The sequence below is a fragment of the Ichthyophthirius multifiliis genome, assembly GCF_000220395.1.
Source record: "Ichthyophthirius multifiliis unplaced genomic scaffold scaff_1120509250857, whole genome shotgun sequence".
NCBI lineage: Eukaryota > Ciliophora > Oligohymenophorea > Hymenostomatida > Ichthyophthirius > Ichthyophthirius multifiliis.
Window position 1 is genome coordinate 28,239 of NW_004086432.1, and position 23,578 is coordinate 51,816.

The window sequence follows — 23,578 nt, forward strand, 5'->3', positions numbered from 1 at the left end:
TGTACAGGAAGTGAATATAATGAATGCCTTACATGTAAAAAAGGACATTTTAAAGCAAATCCGTAAATAAATCTTAGCAATATTTAAATATATTCTTGCCTATTAAATTGCCCTTAAAAATAATTCGCTGATACAGCAAGAGGTTTATGTAAAAGTTGCAATTAATATTGCCTTGTATGTACAACAGGAGAATTTGTAATTAAATGTAAATAATGTGAAAGTGGATATTTTTTACATTTAAATAATTGCCTATAAGCATGTCCCGAAGGTTTCTATGAAGAAAAAACAGAAAATATATGTAAACCATGCCATATAAAATGCAAAAAATGTACTTCTTCTACAAACTCCTCATGTTTATGTAAAAATTCAATAAATAAATATAAATATTTATTAATTTATACATATATTATATATACATAAATAAAATATAGTATGTAATTAAAAAAATTATTTATATGGAAGTACATGTGATAGTACATGTCCAAATAATTCATACATAAATTATAAAAGTTAAAAATAGTGAATTATGTGATTCTTAATGTGCTACTTGTACAGATAGCAGTAATAAATGTACTTCATGTATTAATTTAATGTATTTATTAAATAATTAATGTCTAACTACCTGTCCTACTAAAAATTCTTCAAAAATACAATAAATAATACATGTTAGCCTTGTCATAATTCTTGTATGGAGTGTTTCGGTTCTTAATATGATAAATGTATTTCATGTGATTTAGGTTTTTTTAAACTTGACTAACAATGTTTGATCAATGTCCTTCTGAAAAATATTACTAAGATACTATAAATAATCAATGCTTACCTTGTCATTCTTCCTGCTTTCTTGCAATGGTCCTTTAGAAACAATTGCACAAGATGCTCAGAAAGGCAATATTTATCAAACAATACATGCATAAATTGCACAGATGGATGTAATACATGCTTTTCCGATATATGTATCCAATGCAATACTTAATTATATAATTTAAACGTATCATGTGTTGGGTCTTGTCCCATAGATTATTATTTTCCCGACTAAGAGACTTTCTAATGCTCTTAATGTTATTTTAAATGTAAAAGATGTACAGGAAGTTCAGATAAATAATGTACTGCTTGTTTTTAAAATACTTATTTATATAATGGAGAATGCTTATCTACATGTAACGACATTACTACATATAAAAATAATGATGATAATACAGTAAATAATATATATATTTAAAAAGTATTGAATATATATATATATATATGACTATATATAAAAAGTGTACAAAATGCCATTCTTCCTGTCTTTCATGTAATGGTCCTTTAATTAATAATTGCACATTATGTCCTTAATCTTATTATTTACATAATTCTATATGTATTCAAGCATGTCCTTCTGGCTTTTTCTCAAATAAAAACACCTTTTAATGTATAGCCTGTCCTTCTGGATGTTTATAATGCACAAGTTACTAATAATGTTAAAAATGTACATAAGGATTATTCATGAATGCTTTAAATTAATGTCTTTCTTAATGCAATATTGGGGAATTTAATAATTTGCAAACATTTGAATGTTAATAATGCCATTTAAATTGCGAACAATGCTATGGAAGTCAAAATTCTTAGTGCCTATTATGTAAATAAAATTTTTTCTTGTATAATACAACATGTGGAGATTCCTCTGTTTGTCCTTAAGGATTTTTCCCTAATTCAGAAAACCACAAATGCACCTAATGTCCTACTTCATGTTCCATATGTACCTCAAGCACCGAATGTTAGCAATGTAGGCTCTAAATTATTTATATGAAATACATGTAGTCCATAATGTCCTGAAAATACACCCACTTATCCAAATTCTAGCAATAATAAATGCGATAAATGCTATTAAACATGCCTAAAATGTAAAGGACCTTAAGAAACAGACTGTTTGCAATGCCAATAGAATTTATTTTTATTAGAAAACAAATGTTTTGAAATTTGTCCTCAAGGTTTTTTTAGCAGCATAAACATATGCAAAAAATGCGACCCTAAATGCCTTGTTTGTACATCTTTAGAAATTTGTTAAGCCTGTAATAACAATTTTTATTTAAAAAAAGAAACTTATTAATGCCTTTCTTGCTTTCATGGATGTTCTAAGTGCTTTGCCCAAGCACAAAATGAATGCACTTCTTGTATTTAAAATTACTTTTATTTACCCTAAAATAATTCTTGTTAATTAAATTGCCCTATTAATTTTTATGCAGACCAAACTGATTTCATATGTAAAAAATGCCCTGAAAACTGCGAACAATGTACTTCTTTACAAAACTGTGTTTTATGCAAAAATGCCGCTTTTTTCTTATAAAATTAAACTTGTTTACCCTGCAATTATAAATGTCTTACTTGCACAGGCCCTTTAGATACTTAATGCACCTAATGTAAGCCTAATTATTACATACAAGAACCATATTCATGTGTAATAAAATGCAATTAATCCTATTATCCGGACAATTTAACCCAAAAATGTACCAACTGCAATACAGTATGTCTTACATGTACTGGATAATCAGAATGTTTATCATGTATAAACGGTTATTTTTTAGAAAATAATAGATGTATTTAATGCCCAATAACATGTTCTATATGTTTAAGCACTTAATAATGCTTATAATGTATACGAAACCAATATTTACATAACTAATAATGCCTTACTTAATGTCCATCAGGTTTTTTCGCTTCTGATATAAATAATTAATGTTAAAAATGTCACAATTCATGTTCAGAATGTAAAGGAAAATCAGAAACCGACTGCACATCTTGCAATCAAGGAGCTTTTCTCGAAAATACTAAATGTGTATTTGATTGTTCAATATAAACTACATATAAAAACATCTAAAAAGCCACATGTGATTAATGTGATATATCCTGTTAAACTTGTGAATAAAATCCATTCAAATGTACTTCCTGTCCCCTATAAAATCCCTTTTTATTGGATAATGAATGTCTAAATTAATGTCCATTAAAAGATGGATATTACCAATAAGGTACTCAGTGTTTAAAATGCCATTTCTCATGTTCTTAGTGTATAGGCCCTAGTTAAAATTAATGCACACTGTGTCCACAAAATACATTTTTATCTACTACAAATTAATGCGTTTTTAACTGTCCATTTGGACATTTTAATGATTCCAAGAATAATATGTGTATTATATGTGATTCTTAATGTCTTTCTTGTATTGATAATCCACTTAATTGTACTGAATGTCCTAATAACAGACCTTTTTTATATCAAAACACATGTCTCTTAGATTGCCCGGATACCTTTTACAAAGAAAATACCACAAAAACATGCAACAAATGTAGCTCTTTATGTCTAAAATGTACTGAAAATCCAAAAAAATGTACCTAATGTCCCAATAATCTTTTCTTCATCCCTTCATTAAATGCCTGTGAGTCCTAATGTCCTCCTGAAAATTACTACATATTAAATAATACATGTTTAAGCTGTCATATTTCATGCAAAATATGCAATGGTCCTTCCCAAAATGAATGCTCATCTTGTAATTCAAACTATTTTTTAAATATAGAAACTACTTCTTGCCTAAATAATTGTCCATTATAATATTTCCCGAATAACCAAATTTGTGAAAAATGTCATTTTTCCTGCTTAGAATGCACCTCTACTTAATGTATAAAATGCCTATAAGGATTTGTATTATAAAGTACGAAAAGTCCCATATGTCTAAGTTCATGCCTTGAAGATGAATATTTAAACTAAATAACCGATACATGCCAAAAATGTACCTCTCCATGTAAAAAATGTATCTAAAATGACTAAAAATGTACACAATGTGAATAAAACACATATTTATTAGAAACTGAATATAAATGTTTATCAAAATGTCCTGAACATAATTATTTTCCAGAATCTAACAAATGCGTAAAATGCCACATTTTCTGCAAAAAATGTACAGGAAATCTCCCTTCATAATGCACCGAGTGTAACCCTCCATACATATATATTTCCACTTCAAACACATGTGCACAAAACTGTGCTCTGAAAACATTTTACGAAAAAAAATTGAACTTATGTGTTTCCTGTAATCCTTCCTGTATTTAATGTTTTGGTTAAGAAAACACCTAATGCACATAATGTGATGATTCTTTTTATTTATACAACACATAGTGTATAGAATAATGTCCTCAAAATACATATATAAAACCTCCTTTAAATAAAACATGCGAATAATGTAGCCAAAATTGCCTAACATGTTCCTAATCTTCCACTTTGTGTACATCATGTAGCAATGAAAGATTCCTTTTAGACAATTTATGCATATTAAATTGTCCTTCTGATTTTTATTTTGCAAATAAAAATAATTAAATATGCGAACCTTGCCATTAAAACTGTATTAAATGTTTCAATAATACAAATACATCCTGTTTATAATGTAATCCTGGTTTTTTTTTAGAAGAAATGTCTTGTATTAAAAATTGCTCCTAAGGTTTTTATAAAGATATAACATAAAATATATGCAGACCTTGCAATTCTAAATGTATGTAATGTACTTCTGCTAATTAATGTGTATCTTGTAAATAATCTTTCTTTTTATAAGGATAATAATGTCTAGAATATTGTCTACCAGGCTTTTTCGGGGACTCAAATGATAATAAATGCAAATAATGTGCACAAGAATGTTCTGTTTGCTCATTAAATGCTAATTATTGCTTTTAATGTTCTTCTAAATACTATTTATATAATAATACTTGTTCGAAAAAATGTCCTGACTAACATTTTCCAGATTTATAATCTAATGTATGTCTATAATGTAATTAAAACTGTATGAAATGTACAGAATAATAATACTGTTAAGAATGCAAATAAGACACTTACTTATTAAATTCGATTTGTGTGTATGATTGTCCTGAAGGCAGATTTAAAAATTCATTATAAAAAAAGTGTTAAGTATGTGATTTTAAATGTTTATAATGTACAGAAATAGATAAATGTAAAAATAATAATAATAATTATATTTAAAAATTAAATATATATAAATATATATATATATATATATATATTTTTATATATATATATATACATAATTATATTTATATTTATTATTATTTAGGTTAAAGTTGTAATATTGGATATTTTTTATAAGGAAGTTTTTGCCAAAAAGAATGTAATATAGGTTTTTTTAAATAAGATTCTTTAAGAATATGTTTTTAATGTAATCCTATTTGCTAAACATGTCATAAATCAAGTAATTAATGTTTAACATGTGTAAACGGTTTCTTTTTTGATATAGATTTTTGTTATTAAATATGTCCTGATAATAAATTTTCTGATTTAATTAAAAAAACCTGTGAATTTTGTTCTTTTCCATGCTCTAAATGTGAATTAACATCTACTAAATGCACTTCATGTTCATAAGGTTTTTTAAATATATGCATTAATATATAATTATTTATTTAAAAAATATATCAAAAAAAGGTTTTCTTTTTCACATAAACAACACCTGTTTATAAAAATGTCCAAATAAATATTATCCTGAAAACAATATTAAATGTTCAGACTGTCATTCTTCATGTTTAACTTGTGACGGTCCATCTGAATTTTAATGTCTTTCCTGTGCAAATTAATATTACCTATTTGAAAGAAAATGTATGTAATAATGTCCTTAATCTTGTTTCCCAAACTAAGAAATAAATACATGCGAAAAATGTCATGTAAAATATATAGATATTTATTTATATTTATATATATTGTTAACATAAAAAGCCATCTTGTTTGACATGTATAGGAGAATAGATAAATTAATGTACATCTTGTATATAAAAATAATATTTATCATCTACAAATACATGCATCCAATGTTTTACAGGCTGCTAACAATGTTAAAATATAACTGGTTAATGTTAAATTTGTGAACATAATTTATATCTACTAATAAACACTTGTATAAAAGAATGTCCAAAAACCAACTACTATCCTTAAAATTTTATCTGTTAAAAATGCGATGAATCCTGCCTTTCTTGCTAAAATTCATCCTCGAAATGCACTCAATGTGAAAAAGGCAAATACCTATACAAATATTAATGTCTTATAGACTGTCCTAATAATTATTTTTTTGAGGAAAGCTCCACAAACTAATGTTCTTAATGCCATAATTCTTGTAAATATTGCAAAGGCCCTTTGTAATAAGATTGCACTGAATGTGAAAACTAACTATTTTTATTTGACAGTTAATGTATTTCTTAATGTCCATAGAGATATTTTTCTAATATATAAAATAATACTTGCGAAAAATGTTCCAAAAACTGTTTAGAATGTAATATATTAGGCTGTATAAATTGCGATTTTTCCTATTTGTTTTTCCTTTCATAATGCGTTTCTGAATGTCCCAATTAAAAATACTACACTGAGGGAAGTACGTGCAAAGAATGTGATATTTCATGTCTTTCTTGCACAGGTCCTTTAGAAAACTAATGCCTGACTTGTCCCTAAGGTCGTTTTTTCCTAAATTCTTAATGCTTATTGAAATGTCCTCTATTTAATTTCTATCCTGATACAAAATCTAATATTTGTGTTTCTTGTAATAAAAGATGTTTAACATGTGTTGAGGAAAAACCTCTCTAATGTGCTTCTTGTATAAAAAATACATATTTTTTAGATTTCTAATGCCTCGAATAATGTCCAAAAACGAAATTCTACCCATAAAAAGCCACTAATACATGTTAGAATTGCCATTAAAATTGCCTAGAATGTACCGGAAATTCTGAAAATGAATGCTCAGCGTGTGAAAAGACCAGATTTTTATATTAGAATCTCTGCTTAGAATAATGTCCTTAAGATTATTATTATTAAGATAATATATAAAATATATGTTCTCTATGTCATTTATCATGTATTTAATGCACTGGCCCAAAGGAATATGAATGCAAAAAATGCAACTTTGGGAGATATATTTATAACAATACTTGCGTGGAAGTATGCCCTGTAGGCTTTTTTAAAAATACAGACAATATATGTAAATAATGTAAAAAAAATTGTGCTCTTTGTAATACAGAAATTACTTGCAATTAATGCATGGAAAATTTTTTTTTATTAGAAAACTAATGTATTTTTGAATGCCCTGCTGAACGCTTTTTTTAAAAAAACAATCAATGTATAAAATGCCATTTTAATTGTTTAAAATGTACCGAATCTACAGAGTAAAACTGTACAAAATGTGAATAAGGAATGTATCTTTTCTAATAATAATGCCTAGCTGGATGTCCTATTAAAAATTTCTTTGAAGATAAACTCAATGTTTAATGTATTCCGTGTAACTCCTTATGTTTAAGTTGTAGAGCAAACACACCTGATGAATGTACTTAATGTTATTAGGGAAAAGTAAAAATATTATATATATATTTTTTTTAAATAATAAAATATATACATATTATTTAAAAAAAATATAATAGTATTTATTAAACAAAGCCTGTGTAGAAAATTGCCCTTTAAAATATTTCATAGATTTAAACGAAATAATTTGTAGACCCTGCTCAGAAAACTGTAATATTTGCTTATAATTAAAAAACTGTCAAGAATGTATACCTCCATATAGACTTTTAAATGGCCAATGCATAAACGAATGTCCTTAACCTGGTTTTTATCACATAACAAAAGAAAAGGGCTAAATAGAATGTCTTCCATGTGACTCTTCATGTAAAACCTGTAACGGAAGCAATCAAACTTAATGCACTTCATGTGACAATTAATCCTTTCTTCTCCTAAATAAATGCGTATAAAAATGTAATGTAGGTTATTTTACTAATCTAGAATAACGTACATGCATGTAATGTCCCGAATTCTGCATTTTATGTGAAAGTGATATATAAAACTCTACCCTAAAATGTACTAAATGTCAAACAAACTATTTTTTAATGAATAACTTATGCTCTTCTTCATGTTCAGATGGCACATATGTTTCACCTACATAAGCCTTATGTCTTTCCTGTCATTCTTCATGTGCTACATGTACTGGACCTTTTGATTACTAATGTACATAATGTCCCAAAGCTTATTATTTATACAAAAATAGTTGCCTTACTTCTTGTCCTGAAGGTTATTTTATATCCCCTTTAAAAAAATAAACCTGCGAAATGTGTGACTAGAAATGTACGCTATGTTTCGGTGCAAACGAAAATAACTGCTTAGCCTGTAAAAACAACTTCTTTTTTTTAAATTAAAGTTGTCTATTGACTTGTCCTTCTTCTTATTTTAAAGACTAAGAAACTTTAACTTGTTAAAAATGTTCACAAGGCTGTTCTAAATGCGAAAATAATTAAAACACCGCTTGTTTATCTTGTGAAGCAAACTATTTTTACCTAAACAAATAATGCTTAATAAATTGTCCAACTAAATATTTTAACGATATCTCCACATAATAATGTCTCCCATGCTTTACCACATGCTCCTCTTGTACAGGAACTAACAGAAATCAATGTTTTATGTGTGAAAAGGCTTATTTTTTACATTAAAGTTAATGTATAACCAGTTGTCCTAGTGGATTTTATATAAATAATATGAAACAAACATGCGACCAATGTAGTAGAAAATGCTTTACTTGTAAAAATTCATCCGACTTTGACTGTCTTTCATGTAGTGGAGAATTATTTCTTTTCGAAAATACTTGCCGAGATTAATGTCCTGATCGTTTATTTGCCAATGTATAGACTTAAAAGTGTGAATAATGTTCTAAAGGCTGCCTAAAATGTTTCAATATAGAATCTTTTTCATGTACAGAGTGTGAAAACGGATTCTTTTTATACCAAGGTTCTTGCCTAGATAAATGTCCTGATGGCTAATATATAGACTAAATTTAAAAATAATGCCTTCCGTGTGACTTTTCATGTCTTACATGTACAGGTCCATAAGAAAATTAGTGTATTTTTTGTAAATCAAATTCCCTATATAGACACCCTATATCTTAAAAATGCACTCTTGATTGCGGAAAAAACTTCTTTCCTGACATTTCCACAGGTTCCTGCGCACCATGTGACTCTTCATGCAAAACATGCACTTCGAAACACTATAACTCTTGTCTATCTTGTCAAAACAATTTTTTTTTAATCAACTTCTAATGCGTTTTTTAATGTCCTTAAGACCTTGTGGGAGATACTCAACGATAAATTTGCATATAAAAGTGTCCAGCTGGTTATTTTAAAAACACACTCACAAACATATGCGATCCTTGCAATAATACCTGTAAAACATGCTCTAATATATAAACATGCGAAACATGCCCTAACTTATAATTTCTACTAAATGGAAAGTGTCTCGAAAATTGTCCTGAAGGTTTCTATACAAACCAGCTTACAAGTATTTGCATATAATGCCATTTTTCTTGTCTAAACTCATGTTCGGGTCCTAATGATTTTTAATGCCTGAATTGCTAAACAGGAACTTTTTTATATGAAGGAAAGTGTAACAAAATATGTCCTTTGGGATTTTTCCCTGATGTTTTGTCATCTAAATGTGCCAATTGTAATCCTACATGCCTTTCTTGCGATGGTTTTTCGGAAAAAAATTGCCTTTCATGTTCTCTATAATTCTATTTTTTGGAAAATTCTTGTTTCAGAAGATGTCCTCCAACTTTTTATGAAGATATTTATTAAAATAAATGCTTAAAGTGTGCAAATGGATGTAGAGCATGTTTTAATTCTTAATCTGTTTCGTGTACTTAATGCATGAATGGTAAACATAAAAGCATTAATTATATATATATATATATATTAAAAAATAGGATTTTATTTAAGAAATAATGAATGTAATAAAGAATGTCCAAATGGTTTTTTCACAAACAAAATAAATCTAATATGCGAAACTTGTCATCCTTCTTGTCTTGAATGTAATGGCCCTTTCTATAACAGTTGCTTATAATGCAAAGAACCTAATTTTTTGGAATAAAATACATGCCAAGCTACATGCTAAGCAGGTTATTTTCCTTAGATTTCTACAAAAAAATGTATTAAATGTAATATTGAATGCCTTACATGCTTTGGAGGTGAAAAAAATGAATGTAATTAGTGCAAATAAGGTTCTATTTTAGTAAATAATATTTGCTTTTAGAACTGTTAGAGTGGATTTTATTTCGATTAAATACTTCTTTAGTGTATTTAATGTTTTTAGACTTGTGAATAATGCAATTCATAATAACAAGAAGACTGTATTTATTGCAAACCCAACTTTTTTTTAACTTCAGACAATTAATGTGTATCTGACTGTCCTCAATAATTCATTCCAAATATAAAAACGAGAAAATGCAATTATTATAATTGTCATAATACATGTTCTTCATGTTAGGGCTAATCCGAAAAATAATGTCTAAGTTGTAATATAGGTAGATTTTTCTATAAATTTTAATGTCTTAAAATATGTCCTGATGCATTTTATAAAAATTAGGAAACAAATCAATGTAGTGCTTGTCATTAAAACTGTAAAAAATGTACAGGACCTTAATTATCTGATTGTTAATAATGTACTTAAGGATTCTTTTTATATGTAAAACAATATAATATATATATATATATATATATATATATATATATATATATATATATATATATATTTATATAAATAAATTTACATATATTTTATTTTTTTTAGTAATCTTCATGTGATTTAAAATGTCCTATAAATTTCTTTCCTAATAAAATTTTATTTTAGTGTCAAAACTGTTTTAATGGATGTAAATTATGTTTAAATGAAAATCAAGACTAATGTACAGAATGTGAAACACACTTAAATCTCTATTAAAATTAATGTCTTCTATTATGTCCTTAATCTTATTTTTCTAGAAACAATGTATGTTATTAGTGCGATTCTTCATGTTTAAATTGCTCAGGACCTCTACCTAATCAATGCTTAAACTGTCCTCCTAACCGATTTTTCTATGATAACCTTTGTGTAATTACTTGTCTGAACAGCTTTTTCGGAGACACTTAAAAAAGCAAATGCATATCCTGTAATCAAGATTGCAAAACATGTGATGGGCCATTAAATAATAATTGTCTTTCTTGCAATATGTTTACAGTAAAAAATATATATATATATATATTTTTTATTTTTTCTGTAATTTATTTTTATACAATCAATCAAAAAAAGTGCACTATTCTATTTTTTTTTTTGCTTGTTTAAAAAAAAATTACAGAAAAATAATTAAAAAAAAAAATGTTTAAAATTAATTATAAATAAATATATAAAAAAGTATCTTTTAAATAACTAATGTCTCCTAAACTGCCCTCTTGCTTATTACAAAAGCGATGTCTTTTAATAATGTATAAAATGCGATCCAAAATGCTTAACTTGTAATGGTCGAAGTCCCCAAAGTTGTCTTTCATGTGAATATCCTTTATTCCTAATGTACACTGAATGTGTCTATAATTGCCCTTAAAGACGTTTCGGAAACCCTTAAAATAGAAAATGTGACCCTTGTCATCCTGTATGCTTTAACTGTTTTGGTCAATCAAATAAACAATGCACTTCCTGTGAAAATGGCCTTTATTTTTTCTCCTATTAATGTCATTTAGAATGCCCTATAGGCTCCTATTTAAACATGATAGAAGATAATTGTTTTTCCTGTCACCCATCTTGTGAATCATGTACTGGTCCAAAATAAAACCAGTGTAGATCCTGTTATATTGAAACTTACCTAAATCTAATCACAAATACATGTGTATAAATATGTCCTTAATCCTACTTTGCCCAAAAAGAAACAGGCAAATGTTCTTTATGTGACTCCTAATGTTCTCAATGTACTCATTCTTCTAAAAATTGTACCCAATGTTCTTAAAACCGAATAAACACTCCCCAATGTGAATGTCCTCCACTAACCGTTTTTGACAGTCAAAATCCCTTTTGTGAGTCGTGTTTTTACAGGTGTTAAAGGTGTTCGAAAATCCCTTATAATTGCATAGAATGTGCTCCTTCAAGGAATTAAGATCCTCCGTAATGTTCATGTACAGAAGGTACTTTTGACAACGGTTAAACTTCTTAATGTTAACTTTGCGACTTTAAATGCTTAACATGTGTATAAATGAAACACTTATGTTTAAAATGTCGAGGAGATCGTATTACTAACGACTGTGTATGTCCTAAAGGCAAATTCGATGATTAAATAAATTCTTATTGCTAAGACTGTTCTATCTAATGCCAGGAATGTGAAAGAGAAAACCAAAACTGCAAAATATGTCGAGGAAACAGAATAAATCCACCCTTTTGTGACTGTCCAATAGGTTTTTTCGAAGACTATAAATCCGTAAATTGTCCCAAATGTGCAAACCAATGTCTCGAATGTACACTAAGGTCCACTAATTGTACTAAATGTAGCACCACAACAGATAGAATAGGAGTGCCTTTATGTTCTTGTCGAGATGGTTTATATGATGATGGTATAAATCCAATCTGTAAAAATTGTCATTTCCATTGCAGTACTTGCGAAAGTGAATTTTATTGTAGTAAATGTGCCGGAAATAGGCTAGGAACAGACAATGGGATTTGTATTTGTCCGTAAAACTCTACTGATATGTCCCATTTAAACACTGCTTTTTGCGCAACTTGCTAAGTAGCGGTTTTATAATCTTATTTAAGTGATAATTTGGAATAAATAATAGTTGATTTTGGTTAAGAAATATTCTTTTAGGGAGTAAATGCTTCTTCGGATACTTTTAGCATTGAAAACTGTTTTTATTTATTAGATATTTCAACTATAATAAAATTAGGTAGAGATGCCCCTTCATGTAAACTTACAAAAACTGAAATAATAATAGAACTTTAAAGCATGTCTAATATATAAATTGGAGACGATATAATTTTATTAACCAATAAATTTTTAATGTTTTCTTCTTGTAATTAAAATGGTGGCAATACTTCCCAGTTTTTCCAATAAATTGAAAACAAAAAACTTTCAGCCCCATAAAATTATTTAATTCCAATTGTAAAACTAATTGGCCCTTAAGAAAATGTCAGTGTTTGTGCAGAAATAGTAATTAAAATTGCCAGTACATAAAATACAGGAAAAAGACCTTTGGAGAAAATTACCTGGTTTTTAATGAATAAATCAGAAATTTCTAATAATTAAGTACTTCATTTCCTAGAAAATATCATATAAGAAACTAATAAATAATAAAGACTTTATTTACAAATTCCAGCCTTAAATTTAGATGAGTTTACAGTTTATATTTTTAAAGTTTCTTTCTAGAATTATTTAGGTTAGGAAGGGTATTCTATTTACTAATTTAAAACGAGTTCTACTGAGTCCCCTTTTATTTAAATTGATTAAGATAGTCCACTGACTGTTATTACTCGAAACCCAATTAATATAGTTGCTAAAGTTGCACACTTGAAATGTGATGCGGGAAAAATTATTGAAATAAAAGACGAAATGAAAGTTATCTGGTTATAAACAACTGGAAAACCTCAAATAATAAAATAAATAGAATAAATTAAATCCCCCGAAAATATTATTATAGTCCAAGAAATACCCCACTTTACATTATTACCTGAATAAATTTACAATATACAGGCTATTGCCTAAATAGTAGTTAATGGTAATACATTATAATCCATTTCAACTTTACAAATAGTTGCATTACCTTCAAAACTTATTTCTTATATTGAAGGAGGTAATAGAATTAGTGGATTCGCAAATACTTTAATAGTACAAGGATATGGAAAAGATCCTGATATTTTTAATGAAGAAGATTCTTTAAAAGACCTAAATTACATTTGGAATTGTATAAATTTAAATACAGGAGAATAATGCAATATAACTTTAGTTAATTAAAAGTAAATAATTGTCCCTCCAAAAATATTACTTCCATATAATGCATATGAATTTAAGCTTACAATAACTAAAGGATAAAGATCTGAATCATCTAAAGTATAATATATATGATTTATAAATATCCATATTATATTTATATATATATATAATAAAGGTAACAATATTAATTAGTGAGCTAGATCTCCCTAAATTAGATTTAGATATTCCTCTTCATTTAATGAATAAAAAATTAAACTTAGACGAAGAAATAAAGCTTGATTTAAAATATAAAAATGCATCACCTGATAATCTTTATTATGCTGGAGTTCTTATTTATGACTTTAATAATGTAGCCACAATAAGATTTGATTATTTAACATTCAAATTCAGAATATGGAATTATTTCAATAAGTTTACTAAATCAAATACTATTTCTTTCAGAGCTAGTATATATGATCCTAATTTTTATATGCCTTCATAAACTAGTATTAATCTTCTTGTAAATTTTCCTCCTGGAAAATGCGAAGTAGAAATTAATCCTAAAGAAGGAATTGCTTATAGCACTATATTTTAATTTCGAATAAGTAATTGTTAAGATGAAGATTAACCATTAAAATATAAATTCTCATATTATATGAATTCTTAAAGTTATGATAATGATATATATAATGCTTAAACTTTAGGTTTAAATTCATTAACTGATTTTAGAACTTTACAAAATTTCTAATCTGTATTACCACCTGGAAAATTAGAATAGTTCCCAAGTTCTCTATTAGATAAAGATATGCCTTTAGACTTTGATAATATTGATAAATAGAACTACATAATGATTGTTTTTAGTATAATTGATGGTTTAGGAGGAATAAGGAATATTACAAAAGTTATTCATGTAAACGAAAACAAAGATTTTAATGAAAAGAATCTATTAGATATATGGGATAAATAAAAAGGTACAATCGAATCTGAAGTATCTTTTCTTAATATTGTAGCTGAAAAAATGTAAGAAATGGAAGATATAAGCATAGATAATATAAAAAAAGCGATAACAAAATTAGAAAAATATAAAGAATAAATTACATCTATTGATATTTATTAATAAATATAAAAATCTATTAAAATACTCACAAATTCTAAAAAAATGAAAGATTCTTTAAGTTAAATAGAAATTAGTTAAATATATACCAACGTAGAATAATTTATTAAATAATAAGAATAGATTAATGAATAATATAGGAAAAATTTATAAAATAACTCTGTTGATTATAAGACATTAAGAATAAAAGATTCTGTGGAGAATAATTTAGTGAGAACAATAGGAATTTTAGATGCATTATTATAAAGTTAAAATAAAAAACTTATTGATATATAAAATTTATAATCAATTGAATATTAACAATTAAAATAATAAAATAACAATTTGTTGAAATTAAATAAATAAATATCAATGTCTTTTTAATAAAATATGTTACCCAATGAAATACCAAAAACAATTATAGGAAATAATTATAATATATAAATAAGTAAAGTAACTCCAAAAAAACTATAAAATAAAATAATAACTTAATAAAAATTTGCTAATTAAGATATTAATGATTTTCAAAACAAATAAATTTAATCTAATAATTAAAATGAAGAATTTACTATATATAATTATAAATTAGAATAATATAAGGTAAATATATATATAAAAAATTGTATTTACATTTTATACAAAAAGAACAATCCATTTGTCTCTGATGATTCTTTTTAATATAAAAACAGTTAATATAATATTTATAATATAGATATTTCAAATGATTAAGGTCAAAAATATGAATCCTAAGAACCTTTTAGTTATTCTTTTCCTGTAACATCTTAAGTGAATTAGACTTAATTAGTTTGCATTGGAAAAGTAAGCAACATGTGGGGAAACTAAAACTGTGAAACTAAAATTGATAAAATATAAAATTCTTAATAATTAATATGTTAATGTTAAGGATAAACTCCTGCTACAGTAGTTGAAGATATATCCGGTATTTACACCAATTTTGGCTAAAATGCTAAAAAGGTTTTTTAAGAAAATGCATTTATTAAAATAATGCAAGGAGATTTTATAGGAAGCAGTCTTTTTATAATAATAGTTGTCAAATCAGGAATATATATATTAATATTGATATGGAGCTGGTAATATAAAAAATAAAGTTTATATATATATATTTTAAAATAGGATATATGAATATAAAATATAATAAAAAATCTTCTAAAAATAAACTTAATAGTAAAAAAAGATTAAATTAATACTATAATCATTAAAACTATAAAATATCAAAGAATAAACTCCATAAAAAACTAAATAAACAGAAACAAAAAACTATTCAAAATTTATCCTTTTAAAATTAAATAACGTTATAATACATAACATTCATAAAATAAATAACATATAATTTCATTAACTAGTAATATGACAGTATAAACAACTGAATCGCCTTTAAATTCTCAAGAAAATTAGCAATAATTATAATCTTAAATAAAAAAAATAATCAAATAGAAATAAAATAATTAAATTGTTCTATAGTAAGATGAATCAGAAGTAATAGATTCAATTAATTAAAACAAACAATAAATATAATCCAAATTCAAAATACTATTAAATGAAAGTTAATAATAAAAATAATTGAAATATAATAGTAATATTAATCTATAAAATTTAAACAAATAATCTAGTTTAATTAAAGATATTTCTTATTTAAACACAATCGAATAAAAAGAAAAATATTTATAAACAAAAGACCAAAAATTAGATAAAATATAGATAATTTTACTGAAAAACCAAACGAAAACCTTAAAACTATAGAACTAGATGAAACTAATTAAAAAATAGATTAAACAGAAAATAAGGAAAGATCGAAAAAAAGTCAAAGTTTTTTAAATAGAAAAGTGCAAAATTAAAGACCTAAAAGTGTTATTAAAGAAGAAAATATAGAAGAAAGTATCGAATTATAATAAAAAAAAGAGGTTAATAATCAATCAAAATAAAAATAATCTAAAAATTAAAACATAGAAATGGAAGATCTTAAAAATAATAAATTATATAAAAATGACATTTAAAAATTTCCAAATTATTCTCAGAATGAAAATCAAATTTCTAAATAACTGATTCATTTTAAATCTCCTTAGTAAACAATTGCATAATTATCATCTAGTGAAACAAGTTAAAATTCACTATAAAGCAAAGAATAACCAAAAACATCAAAAAATTTGATAATTTAAAAAAATAAAAAATTAATTGATAATTAGATATTAATTAAAATAGATAAAAAAAATAATGAAATATATAGAAAATAAGAAGAAAATGAATCTGAATCAACAGTAAATATTGAGGAAATATAATAAAAAAGATATTAATAAAATAATCTAGTAAATATAACAATAAACAAAATTTTCTATAAAAACATATTCTTATTTTTTAAAAGTATATAAATAATTTTATAAAAATATAAATATATAAATATATAAATATATATATATATATATTTATATATATATTATTATATTTACTTATTTTTATTTTTAATAGTACCATCACACATTCTTTTCTATTTTTTATTTTAATAATTCTAAACTTTCAAGACCTTTTCGTGCTACACTTTTTTATTCATAAATTCTTATTTTATTATCATTGAATTTATTATTTGATAAGGTATTTATATTATTATTAAACATTTTTTTTTTTTTTTTTATTTATACAAATAACATATTCTTTTTATATTTTATAAAAATTATTTAGTAAGGATTTCATTTAGGATTTAACATATATATAGTTTTTATAATTTCTATAACAGTTACTTTTATTATTGCAATAATTATAAAACTATAAACCTACTTATTCGCAAGTAAATATAAGATATTTAAAATTATTGCTATCGCTCTGTGTTTTTTAATAGTTTTAATAGGTAATTATATTATTATCGCTTGGATTGCTATTGCAAATAGAGATTTACTTGACAAATTATCGATTTCATATTCAGTCGGATTTTTTTATGATTTTTTCATAACTTAGCCTATTGTTTTATGTATTAAATGCTGGGCTTTATTAAAAGTTAATTAAAATAAAAATTCTTAATCTAAATTTATTTTGCTATTAAACATTTTATTTAATGATGAAAACACATTCAATAATTTATTGTAATTTTTAATTTTTATACTAATAATTATTTTTTTATAAAAAAAAAAAGAAAAATAATAACAATAAATTTATTATAATGAAAAAAAGAAATAAAAGATTTCATATAATCATTAAATTTTTATATATAAAATAAATATATTTTAATTATATTTATTAAATTAAGAAAAAAAAAAAAAATTAAATATTTTTTATATAATTATATTATTTGAAAGTTATATTTAAAATAAATTAAAATTATTTTATATTATATATTATATTTAAATATTATTTTGTTCTTTTTTTACTTTAATTATTTTTACTTTAAAATAATATATATTAAAAAAAATTAACATTAAAATACATCATAACAAAAAATAATAAATTTCTTAAAAATTTTATTAAAGAAAAAAAAAAAAAAAAAAAAAATCTATATATATATATAAATGTATAATAAAATAATTATTTATTTAATTATTTATCAATACAAAATTTGTTCTATTAACTAATTTCCTCCAACTTATAAAGCTTTATTATATATATCCCCTATTTTTTATTTTTATTTAACAATTTCCATTTATAAATATTCTACAGTTTTTTAACATTCATTAAGATTTTAACTCTTAGCTTTTAACGCGTTTTCTAAATCTTTAATTTAATGTTATTTTTCTTCATTTTCTTTTTTTAACTAATTAACTTTTTATTCATTTATATTTTAATCATCTTTAATTTTCTACTACAAAGCTTTAATTTAAGCCAAAAACTTCTCTTTTTCTAATTCAAAAGCAGCTTTTTCTTAAGAATCGATTTTTTTTTAAGAAGTTTCATTTTTTTTAACATCATTATCTCCTTATTTAACTTTAATATCTGCCTCTTTTAATTATTCGATATTTCCATTTGCCTTAGTCATAGTAGATTACTAACTAATTTAATCAAATTCTACTTAACAAATCATATTTAAGCAGATAATAAATTCAAAATTAGCATTTTTATCAGGACATTTTTAGATATTAAATTTTTCCTCTTTTTCTATTATTTTTTTTAATAAACTTTTAAATTGATTTTTTTACTTATTTATTTATTGTTAGCATAAGATGATAAATCTACATTTACAACACCAGCAACTTTTTGCCCTTTTGCTGTATGAATAATAAATGTAAATGATGCTTTTTTTTCTAAAAACTATTTCGTTGCATTGTCTAAATATAAATTTGTTTCCAAGTTTAGTGTTTCTTAAAAATTTACTTAGCCATTTACTAAATCAAATAATTTGCTTTCTAATTTTTATTGACCTCTTTTTAATAATATCTGAATTTAGCAAGGAAAAGATATTGCTATATTTAATTTTTGTAATTGAAATAAAAATTAAAACTTAAATGCTTTCATTTTAAATAATTTGAGAATAAATAAAAAATTAATTTATTATATTTTAACAAATAGATTTTATTATAATATATATTTGATAAATATATATATAATATTGAAAATAAAAATAAACTTCCTTAATTTACAAATATAGAAAAATATAATTTTATTTATATATATAAAATTAATATTAAAAATAAAATTTTCTAATAAATTTAAAAATATATAGAAAAAGATCATTAACTTATAAATTAATAAAATTATTAAAATTAAAAATAAAATAAAAAAAATATCTATAAAAATTAAAAAATATATATATATATCTATATATATAAATATATATATATATATATATATATTGATATATATAAATCTATTTATAATTTTATATAATTTAATTTCATGTATAAAAATGTTTTTTCTATTTATATCTACTCTACATAAACTATTATTATTTTTTAGTTCTTTACTTATATTTAATATGCTTTATAACATTCGACGCATTATTATGTTTAAAATAATACTCATATTCTTTTAAACACTCAAAATCATTTATATAGAATTAATTTTATTAATTTTACTAAATAATTTAATGAATATGATAAAACTAGCTTTAATTTTAGTTTTAGCTTTATCTTCTATTTCTTTATAATTAAAAATTTCCATTTTTATCATCTTTAGTAAATAATTCTTATATTTTTTACAAAAAAGTCTCTTCATTAGATATTCCATTTTTTTTTCCAAATTCTATCATTTAATTAGTCATGCTTCTACTCTATTATTTGATTTGATCTTTGTTATCTTTGAGAATTTATTTAATTTAAGGATTAATATTTTATTTCTAAATAATATTATATTTATCATTATTCAAATTATTATTGTCTTCTATTTAAAAAATACTATTCTATAATTTATAATTTCTCCTAGCATTTAATTTATTATAACTATGTTGTTTAAGTAATTCTATTTAATTATAAAAGTTTTATTATTTCTAAGATAAAGTTCTTTCTATAAGCGAATTATCAATATTTTTTTCCGTCTTCTATTATTATTTCTTATATTTTAAAACTAACGAATTTTCAATAGTCTTTAATGATTTTTATTTAATTTTTTTATTCACTATATTTGGAAAAGATTCAAAATCAACACTTTTTAAAGAAACCTTTTCAAATTCAATATTTTAGAGTATATTTTCATCTTTTTTTTCCTAACTATCATCTTCTTCATTTATCAAATGTAGGCTTATATTTTCATTTGATTCCTATAGTTTTTAATTACATATTGGAGACTATATTTTAGTATCTTTTTTAGAAAAAATAGGTAAAGAATTAATACTATTTAACTGACTTAAAGACTATTTTTTTTTAATCATTTAAATAAAGGAAATATTTTATTATTTTTTATATCCTTTTTTATTTTTTTACTCAGAATTTGTATCTTCAGCTATATAATTATTATTTATATTAGAAGATTTTAATAATTTTTCTTAATTAATATCAATTTCATCTGATATTATTTTATTATCATTATTTAGTAATGTTTAATTTGAAGAAATAAAGTCATCGTTTTCTTCGGTTTCATCTTAAAAAAGCATTTCTCCTTGATTTTCTAAGATTTCTTCATCTTCTTCATCATCTTATCTAGTTATGAATTTTCGATTGTTTATTTCTTATTTAAATTCTTCATTTTCGTATATTATTCGAGGAGCTTATTTAAAAAATTATTTATCAGTCAAATAAACGTCTATTTTTTAATCTAAATACTTTATTCTTGTTTATTTCAAAGCAAATTTTACTTCATAATTCTATTTTAAACTTTCGAATTCCTTCCTACGATATTTCTTTTATTATTATTATCTTTCAAAACATTCTTAAGAATAAGTATATCTCGCAAGGAATTATTCCTTTGATTTTTTATAATGAATTAAATGACAATTAGTTATAAAATGATTGTATTTTCCACAAGAAATACATGAAATATTCTCACATATAGAATATATTTACATGAAATCTTTTATTTAGCAAAATTTTTCCTATTTATATATATATATATATATATATATATATATATATATATTTATTCATTTATTCATTATATATATATTTATAATTTTTATACAAAATCATTAGGGAATTCTTTCAATACGCTAATAAAATTTTTATATCCTAATTTTAATAAATGAGTTTCTTTTACACATTTTGCTGTATTTTCTCTTATACTACCGTAGAAAAATTCCTTTTCTCCAAAAAACTTCCCTTACTTAAAAAAATTTAAATAAAAAAATTAAATTAACAAACAAAAATTACTTAAACACTAAATAATTATTTTTAATTTTTTCCATATTCAATAATTAATTCAACAGTTCCTTTTTATACAAAATAAATATCATTTTCTTCTTAACATCCTTATTAATAGACAATCTCGCCTGGCCCACAAACCCTTTCTTTAAAATAAACTGATAATTCTAAAAGAAATTCATTCGAAAATTTCAAATTAAATAGCTTTGAAGATTTAAGTATTCTCCCATAAAAATCTTTCTATATTTCATTTTTTAAATTATTAGAAAGACAATTCAAAATCTATTCTCCTTTAATCGGATTATCATCTTCTTATCTTTTAATATATTCCATATATTTCATCACCCTAACCTAAATATCAATATTAATTTACCTAGACCTCATATAAACTGACATTTCATATCTTTTTTAGCTTTAATAAAAATAAAAAAATATAAAAGAAATTAAACGATTACTTAAAATCAGCTTCCTTTTAAGCCAATTCTTGAAAAATACTCCCTATCGTATTAACAGTATAAGCAAAAACCAATGACCCAAGTAAGACCATAATAATAACAAAAATCTTTTCCAAAACAGCAACTGGTTTAATATCTCCATACCCAACTGTAACCATAGTAATAATCGAGAAATACAAAGAATTTAAATATTTTATTAAATTATTATCATGTTAAATCTACTAATCTACAAGCCAAGTTTATAAGTTTCCCCTTTAAATCTCATTCATAGAAATAAGATGAAAAATACACCCACAGACATGAGCCACATAAACTACCATTAAAAGTAGACTCACGAGCCTATATAAATGAGAGCATCTTTAGTCTACTTAATATCTTTGAATAATATCCTATTTCAAATTTTAAAATTGGTAAAGTTTTAAAAATATAAACATTTTCATAAAGCAAGAAGAAATTAAATAACCTATAAAATAAGAAGTAATCACGATTATATCTATTAAAAATTAATGCTTATAATTTCCTAAAATATGATTTCTATCTAACTATTTAGCCCCATCTTCGTAATATCCTGTGTTTATTTAGATAAAAATATCAATAAAAAATACTATAATGGGTAGAATATAGAATACTTATTGATCAATTGTTCCAAAGGAAATTTAAAAAGGAACGACAATCAATTATATAATTAACATAATAATGTAAAAAATCTTCCAGTTAATAATTAATTTATTTTCTGGTTAAAAAACATGCAATTTATTCAAGAAATAAAAGCTTTGATATTTCAATATCTACATAGTTTAATCAAAAAAATAATATGACTTATCATTTATTAAACCAAAATGGAATTTTTACAAATATTTCCAGTTTAAATTACTAGTTTAGTTTTTTATATTTTATAAAAATTTATTTATAATTTATATTTTTGTCATTATTTCCCATTTTTATTTAAAAGCAGAATTAGGTTAATGTGCCAGATTTTATACTCTTTATTATGGGTGTATACGAGTTTATTAAGTCAAAAGCAATTATGGTTATTATTGTAATTTTTATTAATAATATAAATAATCATGTTGCTAATTTAAGTGAGGTTAACTTGAAGTAATTTTGTTATAATTTACTTTAGATGGAGGTCCTTAAATAATATTTATTTCTTGTATTTCTGTTATTAAAATATCTCTATTTATTTAGCTGTTTTTTTTAACGACATTTATCAGATAATTTATTTATTAATTTTATTTAATTATTTTCTTTTGAATATATTGTTGTTTTATTGTTTATATTTTTAAAAATTATATGATAACTTTATTTTTATTTTATTAATAAAAAAAAGAAGAATTATTTAAATGCTAATTTTTTTTTTTTTTAAAAATAAAAAAATATATAATAATTTTTTAAATTTATAAAAAAACCAAAAAAAAAATACAAACTTTGTTTCCAAAAAAAAAAAAATACAAAAAAATTAGTAAGTTTTCTCTTAATTTTATAAAATAAAAATCTTATTTGAAAGAAAAAAAAAAAAAATATATTTAATTAAAAATAAAAAAATGA

At 23.3% G+C, this 23,578-nt stretch overlaps 2 protein-coding genes across 2 annotated transcripts, besides 10 other annotated features; one reads left to right on the forward strand and one right to left on the reverse strand. All coding sequences in view use genetic code 6, as the record gives it.

The window, feature by feature from the left end:
• Positions 1 to 610: 610 nt before the first annotated feature.
• On the forward strand, positions 611 to 15,634 carry IMG5_102970 (zinc finger lsd1 subclass family protein, putative; the record flags this gene model as incomplete). Its single annotated transcript, XM_004035181.1, has 15 exons — positions 611 to 1,198; positions 1,264 to 1,468; positions 2,079 to 2,153; positions 2,226 to 2,399; positions 2,862 to 3,521; positions 6,306 to 6,611; positions 7,074 to 7,357; positions 7,429 to 9,703; positions 9,753 to 10,057; positions 10,412 to 10,510; positions 10,826 to 11,041; positions 11,217 to 13,889; positions 13,948 to 14,218; positions 14,456 to 14,739; positions 15,557 to 15,634. The coding sequence occupies 15 exons, from the start codon at positions 611 to 613 to the stop codon at positions 15,632 to 15,634; spliced, it is 8,493 nt and encodes a 2,830-aa protein (XP_004035229.1).
• Positions 5,007 to 5,076: a microsatellite.
• Positions 5,010 to 5,086: a microsatellite.
• Positions 7,393 to 7,434: a microsatellite.
• Positions 10,519 to 10,584: a microsatellite.
• Positions 11,731 to 11,769: a microsatellite.
• A 642-nt stretch (positions 15,635 to 16,276) lies between the features above and the next one.
• Positions 16,277 to 16,316: a microsatellite.
• A 922-nt stretch (positions 16,317 to 17,238) lies between these two features.
• Positions 17,239 to 17,297: a microsatellite.
• A 2,258-nt stretch (positions 17,298 to 19,555) lies between these two features.
• Positions 19,556 to 19,598: a microsatellite.
• Positions 19,588 to 19,648: a microsatellite.
• Positions 19,649 to 20,022: 374 nt separating this feature from the next.
• Positions 20,023 to 22,824, reverse strand: IMG5_102980 (hypothetical protein; the record flags this gene model as incomplete). Its single annotated transcript, XM_004035182.1, has 4 exons — positions 20,023 to 21,310; positions 21,397 to 21,537; positions 21,585 to 21,987; positions 22,031 to 22,824. Coding segments are annotated over 4 exons (2,626 nt in total), but the record flags the coding sequence as incomplete, so codon positions are not given.
• Positions 21,316 to 21,354: a microsatellite.
• Positions 22,825 to 23,578: the final 754 nt, after the last annotated feature.